The sequence below is a fragment of the Neovison vison genome, chromosome 12 (assembly GCF_020171115.1).
Source record: "Neovison vison isolate M4711 chromosome 12, ASM_NN_V1, whole genome shotgun sequence".
NCBI classification, from domain to species: Eukaryota; Metazoa; Chordata; class Mammalia; order Carnivora; family Mustelidae; genus Neogale; species Neogale vison.
Genome location: NC_058102.1, coordinates 4,730,164 through 4,745,593, shown reverse-complemented (window position 1 = coordinate 4,745,593; position 15,430 = coordinate 4,730,164). Strand labels below are relative to the sequence as shown.

The 15,430-nt window shown below is 58.2% G+C and overlaps 2 protein-coding genes across 3 annotated transcripts; both read right to left on the bottom strand.

Annotated features, from left to right (window-relative positions):
* Positions 1-3,038: 3,038 nt before the first annotated feature.
* Positions 3,039-4,941, bottom strand: LOC122892329 (putative uncharacterized protein FLJ46204; the record flags this gene model as incomplete). The annotated part of the gene is made up of 3 exons (XM_044228649.1): positions 3,039-3,119; positions 4,415-4,459; positions 4,858-4,941. Coding segments are annotated over 3 exons (210 nt in total), but the record flags the coding sequence as incomplete, so codon positions are not given.
* Positions 4,942-9,215: 4,274 nt separating this feature from the next.
* Positions 9,216-14,923, bottom strand: RTL6 (retrotransposon Gag like 6). Of its 2 annotated transcripts, none has more exons than XM_044227284.1 (2): positions 14,757-14,923; positions 9,216-14,536 (listed from the first exon to the last, which is right to left on the bottom strand). In XM_044227284.1, the coding sequence occupies exon 2, from the start codon at positions 14,218-14,220 to the stop codon at positions 13,501-13,503; it is 720 nt and encodes a 239-aa protein (XP_044083219.1). In that variant the 5' UTR covers positions 14,221-14,536; positions 14,757-14,923; the 3' UTR covers positions 9,216-13,500. The 2 variants fall into 2 exon arrangements, with proteins under 2 accessions (XP_044083219.1, XP_044083220.1); XM_044227285.1 differs by lacking the exon at positions 14,757-14,923 and adding an exon at positions 14,688-14,748.
* Between the last annotated feature and the right edge of the window lie 507 nt (positions 14,924-15,430).

Genomic DNA, 15,430 nt, shown 5'->3' with positions numbered 1-15,430 from the left:
AAGTTGGAATGTTCAGGGTAGCATCCCCTTAACGTGCTGTTTTTCATGGCCTCAAAGCTCCTGGGAACACCAGTGTTTTCTCTGCTTTCCCTGGTTTGTTATTTTATAGCTTGGTGAAGTTTTTCATGATATAAATAAATTATGTGTAACCGGTTTTTTGAGGAGTCTCCTCTTGTCAGGAATGTAAATAGAAACAATTTTATTTCTTCCAAACCCCAATCCAAGTGGGATTTGCTGAACCCCTTCCCTGCTAGGTAGGAGGTCCCTTAATGACATCTTGGCCAGACTCCAAGGTTTGCTTGTCATTTGTGTCTGTAGAACAGTCTCTTGGTGTTTAAGACTAAGCTCTGTTTATTTCTAAAGAATGTTCAACACAAACACAACGGGGCTTGTCCCCTTCCTTCTCCCCAGAGCTGGTTAGAGCTTTCAGGGAGGTGGGGTGCTGGTGGCTCGGAGGGGCTGTAGAGGCCTTCTCTCATCTGGACCTCACTCAGCCTGGCCAGGCCACGTTCATGAGGGGCTTGTGAGGGGGCAGCTCAGGGGAAGAGGGCACAGGGGAGTGAATCTTCACTCCACCTGGGCTGGCCACCCCCTCCCTCCTCCCATCTACCCACCTCTGTGGGCTGGTACACACAGGGGCAGTCACAATCACTGCACCGATGCACACACCCTGAGAACACCAGGTGGCTCGCCCCCAAAATTGTGACCCAGGGCCCAGGCCTCCTCCATTATATTCATCTGCCATCTGCACTTACAGGATTTTCAAGGTCACCTTGACCATGCACATTGATCCAACTGGCAGAAGGGGAAAGATCACAGAGGTCCCCTCTCACCCAGTGGGAAAAGAGGCCTTTTTTTTTTTTTGTCCAGGAAGGAGAGAAAACAGGTTTGGGAAACACCCAGCCAGTCTATGCAAGTTTTGGTCCTAGCGGAATGGCTGATCTAAGAAATCCCTTCAGGTGTGGGCGCTGATGGCTTGTCGGCAGCTGTCTGAGCCCAGAAAATGTAGTTTATTCATTTACAACAGGGGAAGCCCAGCTTGATGTCCTTGTACAGTGAATATCTTGAAATTAAATGGATTTAATTGACAGGTGGAGGCTCTAGTGGATGTCCTGAGCCTGAGATGGCCATCGGAGACTCGTGGGCAAATCGCATGAGCCTTTCCTATTGTTGAAAATGCTGAGATATGACCCGAGAGAGGGGACAGTTTCTATCAGTTGTCACTGTGGTGCCTGATATGTGACCAGCAGGTTTCTGGGGACACATTACTACTGGGAATCCAGAAGACGCCACAGCTAAATCCAGAAGCCATGGGACCTAGGGAAAGACCACCGAAAGAGGGGCGGGAGCTGGCCAAGTCCCCAGAGCCGCTCGTGATGAGGGCGGTGGTCCGTCGCCTGGGGGTCTGGGGAGGCTGTGAAAGAAAGCTGGGGTCACAGGCTGCTTCCTAACCCCAGGAGGTCACCTGGTGGGGTGGGGTGGGGTGGGGTGGGGTGGGGGGTTCTCAGGAGCGGGGGCTGGGGTAGACGAGTAACTGGGGAAGGGGGAGAGCAGCCACACTCGCTCAAGTCAGCACAGGAGACACGGATGGGTTTCCGACAGCGTCCAGTGCCGAGCAGCAACAGGACAGAGGAGCACCGGACGCCGAGCCCCAGGGTCTGACTGCCCCGGGCCCGGCAGCCACGCCGTGCGGTTCACCAGCCACAGAAGCCACCCGGGGACCAGAGTTTAATCCGGGTTCCGGCTGGGGCCCCCCAGAGCAGTGTGAAGTCAGGCGGACCCAGGGGCTCCTCCCAGCCTCCGCCCGTGTGCTCACAGAAGGTGAAGCTGCAAAGTGTTAGAAAGTCGTGGATAAGGGAAGGGATGACATGATATGAAAATCCAAGACGATCAACTTGAAAACTTAGGAAAACATGAAGATTTCTCTAAGATGGCAACGTAAAAAATAGTACAATAGCAGTATCTAACAATAGCACCCGTAACCCATCTGGAAGAAAAAGAAAAGCTTCTGGCCGCAGCTGTGGTGGAGGGACCCGGCGGGACTCCGAGCCCAGAAGCCAGGAGCGCCTGCCCCTCTGGGTCTCCGGGCCGCGGTGGGCCTGCTGGACCGGGCCACAGTGGGGAGCACATCCCCGACCACACACGCAGACCGGAGCTGGGGGTGTTCCAGGCCCCGCTCACTGACAGGCGCCGCGGGCCCCAGTTCGCACGGCCTTTCCCAGCGGCGAGGAGATGTCTTCATTTCCGGTGCGAAGAAATGTCCCTTCATTCTTCTCAAATGTTTCCATCCACACATCTGATGGTGTGTGGGGTGTGTGCCGCGTGGGTGTGCGTGGTGTGGTATGTGTGTATGTGCTGTGGGTGTGTGGTGTGTGGCACGAGTGTGTGTGGGGTAGGTGTGTGTGGTGTGCGGGTGGCGTGTGAGTGTGTGGGAGTTAGTGTATGTGGTGTGGGTGTGGCGTGCAGGTACGTGTGTAGTGTCTGTGTGTGGTGTGTGGGTGGTGTGTGGTGTGGGTGTTTATGGTGTGTGTGCAGTGTGGGTGTGTGGCCTGTGTGTGTACATGTGGTGTGTATGTGTGTGTATGTGCAGTATGGCTGTGTGGCCTGTGTGTGAGCGGGTGTGTAGGTGGTGTGAGCGGGTGTGTGGTGTGTCGTGTGCATGTGTGTGTGGTGTAGGTGTGTGTGTGGTGAGCACATGGTGTGTGGTGTGTGTGTGGCGTGTGTGGTTGTGTGTGGCGTGTGTGGGTGTGTGTGGCGTGTGTGGCGTGTGTGGTGTGTGTGTGGCGTGTGTGTGGTGTGTGTGGGTGTGTGGCGTGTGTGTGGCATGTGTGGGTGTGTGTGGCGTGTGTGGCGTGTGTGGGTGTGTGTGGCGTGTGTGGGTGTGTGTGGCGTGTGTGGGTGTGTGTGCGTGTGTGACGTGTGTGCGTGTGTGTGTGGTGTGTGTGGGTGTGTGTGGGTGTGTGGGTGTGTGTGTGGTGTGTGTGGGTGTGTGTGGTGTGTGTGGGTGTGTGTGGTGTGTGTGGGTGTGTGTGGTGTGTGTGGGTGTGTGTGGTGTGTGTGGCGTGTGTGGGTGTGTGTGGCGTGTGTGTGGCGTGTGTGTGGTGTGTGTGGTGTGTGTGGGTGTGTGGGGGTGTGTGTGGCGTGTGTGGGTGTGTGTGGCGTGTGTGGGTGTGTGGGGGTGTGTGTGGCGTGTGTGGGCGTGTGTGGTGTGTGTGGTGTGTGTGGGTGTGTGGGGGTGTGTGTGGCGTGTGTGGGTGTGTGTGGCATGTGTGTGGCGTGTGTGTGGCGTGTGTGGCGTGTGTGTGGTGTGTGGGTGGTGTGTGGTGTGGGTGTTTATGGTGTGTGTGCAGTGTGGGTGTGTGGCCTGTGTGTGTACATGTGGTGTGTATGTGTGTGTATGTGCAGTATGGCTGTGTGGCCTGTGTGTGAGCGGGTGTGTAGGTGGTGTGAGCGGGTGTGTGGTGTGTCGTGTGCATGTGTGTGTGGTGTAGGTGTGTGTGTGGTGAGCACATGGTGTGTGGTGTGTGTGTGGCGTGTGTGGTTGTGTGTGGCGTGTGTGGGTGTGTGTGGCGTGTGTGGCGTGTGTGGTGTGTGTGTGGCGTGTGTGTGGTGTGTGTGGGTGTGTGGCGTGTGTGTGGCATGTGTGGGTGTGTGTGGCGTGTGTGGCGTGTGTGGGTGTGTGTGGCATGTGTGGCGTGTATGTGGTGTGTGTGGGTGTGTGTGGCGTGTGTGGGTGTGTGTGGCATGTGTGGGTGTGTGTGGCGTGTGTGGGTGTGTGTGCGTGTGTGACGTGTGTGCGTGTGTGTGTGGTGTGTGTGGGTGTGTGTGGTGTGTGTGGTGTGTGTGGCGTGTGTGTGGCGTGTGTGGGTGTGTGTGGTGTGTGTGGGTATGTGGGGGTGTGTGTGGCGTGTGTGGGTGTGTGTGGCGTGTGTGGCGTGTGTGTGGTGTGTGGGTGTGTGTGGTGTGGGTGTTTATGGTGTGTGTGCAGTGTGGGTGTGTGGCCTGTGTGTGAGCGGGTGTGTAGGTGGTGTGAGCGGGTGTGTGGTGTGTCGTGTGCATGTGTGTGTGGTGTAGGTGTGTGTGTGGTGAGCACATGGTGTGTGGTGTGTGTGTGGCGTGTGTGGTTGTGTGTGGCGTGTGTGGGTGTGTGTGGCGTGTGTGGCGTGTGTGGGTGTGTGTGGTGTGTGTGGGTGTGTGTGGCGTGTGTGTGGTGTGTGTGGGTGTGTGTGGTGTGTGTGGGTGTGTGTGGTGTGTGTGGCGTGTGTGGGTGTGTGTGGCGTGTGTGTGGCGTGTGTGGCGTGTGTGTGGTGTGTGTGGGTGTGTGGGGGTGTGTGGGTGTGTGTGGCGTGTGTGGGTGTGTGTGGCGTGTGTGGGTGTGTGTGCGTGTGTGACGTGTGTGGGTGTGTGTGGTGTGTGTGGGTGTGTGTGGGTGTGTGGGTGTGTGTGGCGTGTGTGTGGTGTGTGTGGGTGTGTGGGGGTGTGTGTGGCGTGTGTGGGTGTGTGTGGCGTGTGTGGGTGTGTGGGGGTGTGTGTGGCGTGTGTGGGTGTGTGTGGCGTGTGTGGGTGTGTGGGGGTGTGTGTGGCGTGTGTGGGTGTGTGTGGCGTGTGTGGGTGTGTGTGGGTGTGTGTGGCGTGTGTGGGTGTGTGGCGTGTGTGGGTGTGTGTGGGTGTGTGTGGCATGTGTGGGTGTGTGTGGGTGTGTGTGGCGTGTGTGGGTGTGTGTGGGTGTGTGTGGCGTGTGTGGGTGTGTGGGGGTGTGTGTGGCGTGTGTGGGTGTGTGTGGCGTGTGTGTGGTGTGTGTGGGTGTGTGTGGCGTGTGTGGCGTGTGTGTGGCGTGTGTGGGTGTGTGTGGTGTGTGTGGGTGTGTGTGGTGTGTGTGGTGTGTGTGGCGTGTGTGGCGTGTGTGTGGCGTGTGTGGGTGTGTGTGGCGTGTGTGGGTGTGTGTGGTGTGTGTGGGTGTGTGTGGGTGTGTGTGGTGTGTGTGGCGTGTGTGTGGCGTGTGTGGGTGTGTGTGGCGTGTGTGGGTGTGTGTGGTGTGTGTGGTGTGTGTGGCGTGTGTGGCGTGTGTGTGGCGTGTGTGGGTGTGTGTGGGTGTGTGTGGGTGTGTGTGGCATGTGTGGTGTGTGTGTGGCGTGTGTGGCGTGTGTGGGTGTGTGTGTGGCGTGTGTGGGTGTGTGTGGCGTGTGTGGGTGTGTGTGGCGTGTGTGGGTGTGTGTGGCGTGTGTGGGTGCTGGGGACAGTGGTCTCCCTTCACGTGCGCGGAACTGAAGGGACAGCGTCCAGCACAAACAGGGTCAGGACGCAGCACGGGGCCCCTCGCTCCAGCGCGATGGCCGCGGGTACAGGGGGGAGACTAGACGGGCAGCGGTTAAGAGACAGGTTAAGAGGAATCCAGGGACCAGGCTCAGGTCCCGCAAATGGCCCCAGCAGCTGTGTGACGGCGGACCCGTCGCTTACCCTCTCCGGCTCTGGTCCCTGGTCCATCAGGCGGCGCCGTGACACGGCCCGTCCGGGCGGGCGGCGGGAGGACGACGTCAGAGCGACACGGGGCCGGCAAGCACAGAGCCCGGAGTGGACGCCCAGGAAAACCCAGCAACTGTGCTCCCCATTCCCGTCAGGAGCAAGATGTCCGGCAGCAGTAACACCAGCGAACATCGTCTGGGAAGCTCCAGAAGCTGAAGGAGGAGGAGGAGACAACGTCTGAAGGATGGGACGGACTGCCGCAGGCCACTGTCCCCAGGACACGGACTCTGACACAGAGGTTCGCCTGCAGGGAGTTCATTGGGAAGTGGTCTCCGGTGGACACCGACAGAGAGTGAAGGAAGCAGGGCCGGGCAGAGCGCCAAGCTGGGCTGTGTCACGGTCACTAGGCCTTGGTCAGTGTCGCAAGGAGCTTGGGGGCGGGGATGACCCTGCGGGGTTGCCCCACGTTGACCAGAGCTTGGTGCGCGCTGTCAGAGGGAAGGAGGCATGGCCCCGGGTGAGGCGCTGGCTTCATCTGAAGGTGAATCTGGGGCAGAACCGCTGAGAGGGTCGGTCACCAACCCTCCTGGCGCTGGGATGATGAGCCCTTCAGTCCTGGCAGGGAGGCTGGGGACTCACAGCCTCTATTCCTGGAATAGAATGTCACCATTGGCAGGAGACGCTTATGGGGTCTGTGAAAACGGGAAGGAATCACCTGGAAAGCCGCACAGGCTACTCCGCGCTCAGTGGAACGGTCCCATAGAATCCCGGCCCATCTCTGCCGGGTGTCCGCTGTGGCCTTGCAGTCAGTATAAAGCAGGCTGGCGACGGGAGCCGAGGGCGCGGAGAGCCACACTTCCAAGGAAACACGTCGCTGCGGCGATGTTTGCTGCAACACCACGCAACCGTGACAAAAATCGTCAACGAGGTACATCCCCAAAGCAAGGGCTAGTTGGAGTCAAGGGAGGCAAATCAGGAGACAGGATATCATTCATTTATTCTGGCGCCCTTTCCGTAAATGTCATGGCGTTGTCAGGTTCTCATCATTGTTCTGTGGGACAAATAAGCCCAGAGCAGGCTGATAAGACATATAGACAGTACGATCCTGTCCCGTAAGAAAACAGGACAGAGGGGTGTGGCACCTGCCGGAGGGTCTAGTTTTCCTCGGCAGGTGGCCTGGGTGTCGTGGACCCAAGACTCGCAGCGGTTGTCTGTTGGGCTGTTCTTCTGGCCAACCCCTGAACGTGTCCCCAGCTGGCTCCTCTGTGAGCCCCCCAGGGCTGGGTGCCGGGGACACACACACATCGGACGTCAGCTCTGCCCTCAAGGGGCACGGGGTCTAGCGGGGGAGAAAAGCAGAATCTCACTAACATGGCATGTTGGTTTTTAATAGCTATAAGGCTGTCAAGCTGAGGGTATTGTTCAAGGAGGGCTTCTAAGAGAGGAAATCTGACCCTGGGCTTCCCACAGGACGAAGAGCCTGAGGGGAGGCAGGGGGACCAAAGTGGTCAGGGGTTGGGACCCAAAGCTAAGCAGAACGAGGGTTGTGCAGCAGAAGCCTTGGAAGGCCTTGGTGGAGGCTTTCATCGTTGGTGGGGATGAAGAAGAGAAGGCAGGGGTCGCAGCCGGCGCTCACTGGGAGCGAGACTCGGTGGGCCCGGGGGTGGAATTCTCCTAGGCTGGGTGCGTGGGAGCTGAAAGCAAAAGCAGGTGTTGCGTGGTCGCCGAAGATGCAGGCGCTGTCCCGACCCAGGCTCCTGGTCTCAAGCCTCGAACTGGGTCCCACAGTGGAGTTGGCCGGCGGCGGGGCGCAGCTCCAGGCCTCCACGGTCAGGAGGAGCGGGTGCCTGGGCCCTTGTGAACCTCTTAGGGCCAGACATCCAGGACTCAGCTAGGGCGCTACGTGTGCTCTATATGCTTTTCCTTAGCAGAAGACACTGACTTGGCAATAGGCTAGCCAGTTGGGGGGCAGGTTTTAAACCCCATTCCTAGGGGCGCCTGGTTAAAGCCTCTGCCTTCGGCTCAGGTCATGATCCCAGGGTCCTGGGATCGAGCCCCGCATCGGGCCCTCTGCTCAGCGGGAAGCCTGCTTCCTCCCCCCTCTCTCTTTGCCTGCCTCTCTGCCTACTTGTGATCTCTCTCTCTCTCTCTGTCAAATAAATAAACTCTTAATAAACAAACAAACAAACAAAAGACCTTTAAACCCCGTTCCTAAAGCACCACCTGTCTTAGAGAAGCCATATGGAAACCCCCAGGCCAGGGAGGCAAGAGGCGGAGGTCTTGGGCCAGTAGGCGGACGGCCCACCGGCTCGCAGCTCTCAAACCTGCCCACCGTTCACCAAAGCAGCCGTGTCTCTCCGAGCTCTGCACCTGTTACCAAGATGTTGGGAAAACTTAGAATTAATTTGTAAGTTCCTCTGGTGGGAAAGAGTAAGGAAACCCGAAGAAGGGGAGCCCTCCTGGATAGATAGGAATACGAATGGTGAGACCAAAGTCATTTTATAAAGAGAGGCAGAGGGAAGTCAGCGGATCGAAAGGTGATACAGAAAAGCCGGTCCTAAAAGATGACGTTCAGATGTGATGAAGGGAACACACGTCAATGCGATGGAAAGAACTTATGATCTCAGGATGTTGAAGTATTTGGGGGGAAAAAGTCACTTTAGAGTGTTCCCTCACACTCCGTGCCAGACTAATTCCAGAACCAACTTTATTAACTCTAGAGGGAAAGAGAGACCTAACGTTGAAAACACAGAGAGGGGCGCCTGGGTGGCTCAGTCGTGAAGCGTCTGCCTCCGGCTCAGGTCATGATCCCAGGGTCCTGGGATCGAGCCCCACGTCAGGCTCCCTGCTCAGTGGGGAGTCTGCTTCTCCCCCGCCCCCACCCCCACTCCTGCTCGCTCCCTCTCAAATAAATCTTCAAAACATTTTAAAAAAATCGAACACGCAAAGCAAGGGCCCAATGCAGGCATCGACTGGCCCTTCTAGTCTCTGCTCTTCTCAGATGAGTGGTTTTGAGTGGGCAGGACCCTCATAGGGGGTCTGTGAGGTAAAATTGGCTTTGTGACAATGCTCGAATGTTCTCTGCTTTCCCACTCTATGTCATGAGTCCCCAGTGGAATTTTTCAGAAGCTACGTGAGAAGTGATCTTGCAGAAGATTGAGCGCAGAAGTGGGTGTGAGACTCCAGCTGTCTCCTGCTGAGTCAGGCATTAAAGAAATTTGTAAAAATGGAGAGCAGTGTCCCTCTTCTCACTTTTTGTGTGTTGGGAAATAGTTTTTCTTAAAATACGCTATTTATGTTGTCTGTAATGTGCTTATTTTCACAATAATATTTTCAGACATTCTCCATTTTAAAATGGTCAATGTCGAGGAGTCAAATCTATGGAAGCAGAAGCTAGGGGGTCCTAAGTGATTTCTAACGGCGCCCAGGGATTCTGAGACTCGAAGGCTGGACAACTGCTCTTGGTCCGCAGGCATGGGGGCTGGGCCTCACTGTACTCCTCCACAAACCTCCAGCGCCCGCGCAGCCACGCAGCAAGCTGGCAGAGGTTTACGGGGTGCCTACCACATCATGTAGCTACAGGCACGATGACACAGCCATGAGCCAAAGGGACAAACATATGTGTCCACACCGTGTTGCTGCTGGGAGTCTAGAAGCACTGTGCCCAACGAGAGAGTGGATCGGCCATGGAGGAAGTCAAAATGTCAGTGACACACACACAGAAGTAAAGAGCTGGACACACAGGCAGCAAATATGACACACGACAGGTTAATATCTTTAATATAGAACGAGCTCATACAAATTTATCAGACCCCAGTAGATAAGAGCAAAGGACACTGACCATCCACAGAAGAGGAAACACAACTGCTTAACATGGAAAGATGTTCTACTTTGCTAGAAAGCAAAGAAATGCAAACTGACACACAGGTATGTTTCATCATCGGGCCAGCAAGCCTCGCCAGAGGATACGCCTCAGAGCCGGTGAGACGGTCCGAGAGGCACGTCCGTCCTTGCTGGCGGCAGTGTCGGTGGATACAAACGTTGCTGGAAACCATTCTGTCGATATGTCATAAGGGGCTCAAAGGTTTTCATATCAATCCAATAATCCCACCTCTGAGAATCTATCCTAAGGAAATAACTTGACGTTGGGGAAAAGCGTTATGTACGAAGAAATCCTTCCATTTCTGGTGGTGGGAGATTAGCTGACGGGCGGCATGGGTGGTCAGGCATGGGCACTACTGTCCATCTACGTGGCGGGAGGACACGGCCAGTTCAAACGCAAATTAGTAATAACGTGTAATGGGGAAGTCCCCGGATAGAAGTGAAAACACCCACACAGCATTGCTTCATTACAGAAGGTCGTTATCACCACTACGTCGCAACAAAAAGAAGAAAACCATGATGGGTGCGGGGAGAAAGGAGGGGCCTGGCAGGAGAGCCACCCAAATGACACGACTTCGCTCTTCTCAAGTTCTACCTTACTCTCCAACATTTCTGTAAGGTGTGGGTTTGCTCTGACCGTGAAAAGACCTGGTGCGTTGTTACTTTCCGTGGAGTTAGTGACGTCGCAGTGAGCCGCAAGGGCCCCTCCCATTTCCTCCACGGAGTCTGCACTGTACCACCTGCCACCACTCCCCATGTTAGGACCCCAGGAGATGCCATGGGGTCACCAGCCCTCTCCACAGCGGACCTGTCCTACAACCAATCCTCTCCTGACGCGGGCACGCTACTGCTGTTGGCCCAGTGAGGGGCTCTGCCCTTCCTTCTGCAGACTCCAGTCCTGACCCCAGCTCTAAGCGCCCGTCTAAGGCTGCCCAGGCCCTGGAGAGCTGAGTTTGCCGGCAAGGATCTCCATCTCCTCCCTGTCCTCCCACCCAAAGTCCTCTGCAGCAGGTGATCCATGGGGATCCCTTTCATCCGACTGTAGGGCTTGCGCCCTTAAGGTAGCCTAAGTATGTCGCGCCCACCTGTCCCTCACATTCTTCCCCTATGGGCTGAACTGCCAGGACTGCGGTCACCCAGCAAGTGGCCTGTCACACTTGGCGGCAGGGACCCACACACCAGGAAAAGTCATACCAGCACCTTCTCGGGGGTCCTGCGCCCCGTCATTACTCACTCATGGTATACTTACCTGCGACACACAAACCAGGTCTTTGCTTTTTCCTAGAAATCACGGAAATGCCTTAGGACATTAAGCCCAAGGTCACACTATACATTCGGCCAGGAGGTCACCCCTTATTCTAAATCCCATCTCAAACGATGCCCTGTTATGCCATGAGGCTTACTTACCAGGTGGGGTATCAGGTAGACTGGAAAAACCACAGTATAGTTCAAATAATGTCCACACCATGAAAGATATAAAACTTGCCCTCACATGCACAGTTTAACACTACTAACTGCCTGTCCCTCCTATACATCAAATACCTGTTCTCTTAAATTGAGAGAACTCACAACCGGAAGTCTGTACAACGCCGCTCCCCTCCCCCACTTCCTTCTCCAGCTTGACCCTCCCCGTCCCACGGTCTGGCTCTGGGCTGCACGGAGCGCGGGTCTCACTCTCTTCCACTGAGAACTCGGACGTCTTCCACGGGAGCCACGTGGGGCCTCTTCTGAGTCTGACAGGGCAAGCCCCCGAGCCTCTCATCTACTCACTTGCAAAGCTGCCGGAAGCGGTCAAGGGCGCAGATGCGCAACGGCACCACAAGCAAGCCCACGAGCAGAAGCCCCAGCGGCCGAAACACAACTCACTGAACCGAAGGGAGCTGGAGCAGCGGCCTGGACGGGGCGCGACCCACCCGCGGCAGAGGCCGGATCACGGGGCAGACAGGCAGCACGCCAGCCCGGCCCTCCGCGGCGGCGCCCTGCTGCGCTCCGAGGCACAACGCCAGGGCTGCGCGCAACGCAAGCGCTGTAGGACTTCTGTGCCACGTGGATAGGCCCAGGGGTCGGTGAGATGGCAGTTCCCACCCTGCTTCCATGCGGGGTCTCTCACCCTCAGCGGGCTGGGGCCACATGGCAACCTTCAGGGTGCCTGCTACCCCCGGCAGGCATCCTGTCCACTCTCCCCTCCCCGGGGTCTGCACCCCTGCATCCGCAGCCCCTCCGCCTAGCAGGCAGACAGTAGAGCACTGAGCACAAAGAGAAAATGATCTGTACACCCCCCACTAGAGGTCCCACCCCCCCCAGAATGATGACCCCACTGTGTGTCCTCCCCTCCCCCCATTCATGCTTGATGAGCACCACGGTCCCACTGGAACAGCCTTGGCTGGAATCCAGGGGGCCTGAAGCCTGTATTCAGGCAGTTCTTCAGCAGGGCGACTGGGCTAACAGAGTTTACAATGAGTGGGTGGCAGTAGTCCACGAACCCCAGCAGCCACTGAATGTCCTTGACCTTGCAAGGCAGTGGCCGCTTTAAGAACGCAGTCACTGTCCCCAGCATCATCAAAACTCTCAGGAAGAAAGGATGGACCCTAGGACCCAACCTCTGGGTGTCCCAAGACAGGGGTCTTCGGGTGGGTGCAGAGGCTAGCCTTCGGCCGTCAAGCCAGGACCATTTGGATAGGGCAGATGGACCCAGGATAAGATACCTCATCTTCCCCATGGTCCAGGCAGTCATGTAAATGCGGTTCATTTGGCATTAAATATGGCGAGAGCATCATGGTCCAAAGGGCTTGGCCAAGTCTCCTTTAGAAAGTGATTTCTGGGTGTTCCCTATGAGAAACCAAAAGGCCATCCACCATCACAGGTGTAGCGTTGTCCCTTGGAATTTGGACCCAAGTGCCAGTTCTGTCCTGTCCTCACATTACGATCAAGGCGGACTGCAGCTCTTTCCCGTTAAAAATGCCACAGAGGCCCTGGTGGGGCCATCAGAGGCAAACACTCCTTCCTTAAGTGCTTAATGACGCATCCCAGAGGATTTGGGTCTCAAGCTAGGAGTCCCTGTTTTCTTAGACAAAGCCTAGACACCCGATGGGACAGCCCAGGCACAGGGAGGACATGCTACACGCGGCTTTGGAGACCTAGAGGTGGTGTGGGTGGCCAAGTGGGCCAAGGTGAAGGCCACATGTCGTCTGGAGACGGGAACAGGTCTCGAGCTAGACAGGCCTCCCACCAAGTGATGGGGGGCAGAGGCAGGGCGGGGGGTGGGGGGACTACACAAGCTGGCGGTGGCGGTTCTTATTGGTGCACCCCCCCCCTCAGCCCACCATGGGCCTCAGGGATGTACACGAACAGGCCACCTGTGGTGGCTCCATGGAACCGCTCAGCGATCCCGAGTCACAATGACCTCCTGCAGCAGGCCAGTTCCAGATTCCCAGAATGCCCAGCGCCGTCAGAATGCTGCAACTAAAGCCAAGCATTCCTGCAGGTGCATCCTCTGGGGACTTTCCCAGTGGCGACAACGGGACATACCGACTATGTGTTCCCGCGAGGAGTGAAGCCTGCCCACCAGAAATGCTTGTGCCACACTCCAGCAGGGAACACTTGGCCACCGCAGCAGAGTCGAGCCCCCCACCCCCCAGGCCTCCACCTGCTATTCCAGGGCCTGGCAGGGATGGTGATCAGCTGCAGATGCGAAGCCAGACTCCCCGCCCCGCATATCCAAAACACACCACCAGCCTGGCCAAAGTGGCTCCCCTCTGTCATCAGCGGGGAGCTGCCATGGGGGCCTGCACAGGGTAGAGCAAGAGCGTCTGTGAACCTTATCAGGCTGGGAGAGATCCGCTCAAATGATCCGCAGCGGGCTGTGGGGTCACTGTGGCTGAGCAGCAGAGCTGCGGTCCCCAGGAGAGCTGGGTCTGCAAGCAAGACACGGGAAGCATGCACTGTGGGTCCAAAGCTAGCACAGATCACTGGGAAGGAAGGTGGGTCATGGGGCGCCCAAGAGTGATGAAGGAAGATCTCCTTATGGAACAGGTCTGGAGAGGCAGGAAGAAAGGTCTTCAAACAAGGGCGATGCTGTTGTATGGACACTTCTACGTTGTAAAGGGCGTATGCTGTCTGCATCGCTGCAGAGGCGACCCAGGCGGTGGCCGAATCTTAAAGGTTCCGTGCTCGCGTGGGCAGAGCCGGAGCTGGACTAGTCCCACTGGAGGCTGGATGCACGGGGCAAGGCCCTGTTCCGGTGGCAGCCAGCTGGCGACAGAGCATCTGCCGCTCGCGCACAGCCCGGTTAGAGGCAGAAGTCTTCCTGATCTGCGCGCGCCGTGCGTGCCGGAGTGGAGACTTGTAGGTTCTCCGCAACTCTGCCAGGAATCCCTGATAGTTGTTTCGCAAGGGGCTGTCAGGCTGCATGTGGGGGATCGCCCACTTCTCTGCCTCCCCAGTGAGCCGGGACACCAGGAACGCCACTCGCTCAGCCTCACCGGGGAAGCGGGAGGCCTGGAAGATCATGAACCTGTCCATTTGCATCAAGAACCCTGCCAGCTGGCCGGGGTCTCCAGAGAAGGGCTCGGGCAGGGAGGTTGGAGGCGTGGTCATGGGTCGGGTCCCATTGGAGGTAATTGCTGAGATGGGCGGGGTGATCTGCAGCGCCCCCGGAATCCGGGCCCTGGTGCGCAGCAAGGTCAGCTCTGCCATCACGCTCTCCAGCATGTTGGTAAGATTGGCCTTCTCCGCCCGCAGGGTCGAGGCCTCCCGCCTCAGCGCGGAGTTGGTGAGGCGCAGGGAGGTCAGGGTGTCGATGACGTCATCCATTTGGGCATTGGTAGATGCTGCAGAGGCCGGGCTCTCGGCTTTCGATGTCTGGGGTTGAACCATGTTGGCCAGAGGGCAGCCGAAGGCCTGGACGGGTGGGCTGGGAGAAGGGGGTGTGGGTGACCCAGAGCCTGAGCACCTGTGATGCTAGGTTTGGGCAGACCCCGACAGGAATCAGGGTTCCACGCTGAGCGGCTGGGAAGACCGAACAAGAAGGCGGGGCCGGCGGGGCCGAGAGCCGCGCACAGCCGGGACCAGGCAGAGCCGAGGCCGGGCAGGTGGTGCAGGCCGTGGGGGTGCCGACTCCGGAGGCGGCTCCTTTATCGCGGGCCTCTCCGGGCCACGGCGGGCTGCACGGGGGGTCGGGTTGTTCTGGGCCCTGAAGGAGGAAAAGATGTTTTAGAGAAACGTCTGGACTGCGTGGAGGGGGGTGGAAGGGAAGGCCGCGGCGCGGGGGGGGGCGGGAAGCGGGCGGCGGGCAGGGGCGCCCGGGCCCGGAGCCCCCTCCCCGCGCGAGGCCCGGCGCCCACCTTGTGCAGAACAAAGAGCGGATGCACCTGCGGCGGTGCGGGGGCCCGGGACCCGCGGCGGGCGCGTACCTGGGTCTCCGCGGCTTCCTCCGCGGCTCCGTCTGCCGCGCCGGCCGCGACCAAGATGGCCCGATCGGGGGACGCGGGCGGGCCGATGAGTCACGGCGGCGGCGGCCCGCGGAACTGCTTCCCGGTCAGGTCAGGCCGGGGCCGCGGCAGGAGGCGGGCGCGGGCGGCCTCGGGCGGGAGCACGAGCGGGCACCGGGGCCGGGGTCGGGGTCGCAGCGGAGGGAGGGCGGGTCGCGGGCGGCCGGGTGCGGGCGGGGCGGGCGCGGCGGCGGAGGCGGAGGCGGTGGCGGCTGCGGGCGGGCCTCGCGCGGGCCCTGCTGGTTGCCATGGAGATCGCCCGCTCCCGCGAGCGCGGCGGCGGCCGCCGAAGCCCCGCCCCGGAAGTGGTGCGCGCAGCCCCGCCCCCAGGGCTCCGCTGCGCGTCTTCCTGCAGCAGCCAATCAGTGCCGCCCGGGTTCGCCGTTATTTTATTATTGGGATGGATGCCTTCCTGTTTTTGTAATTCTTCCTAAGGCTACGAGCGGAGCTCTTGTTGTAATTGCGTTTTTTTAATGAAACATTCTTTTCCTATTGTAACTTGAATACACATTCAGTATGATACATACTCATTGCAGCATATTTTGATGCCATGGAAGTTGTGAAAAAACAATTTCGTATCCCTCAAGAGTCCCCCC

Excerpts from the sequence above, each read along its gene's own strand:
- RTL6 (XM_044227284.1), bottom strand. The coding sequence starts at position 14,220 with ATGGTTCAACCCCAGACATCGAAAGCCGAGAGCCCGGCCTCTGCAGCA.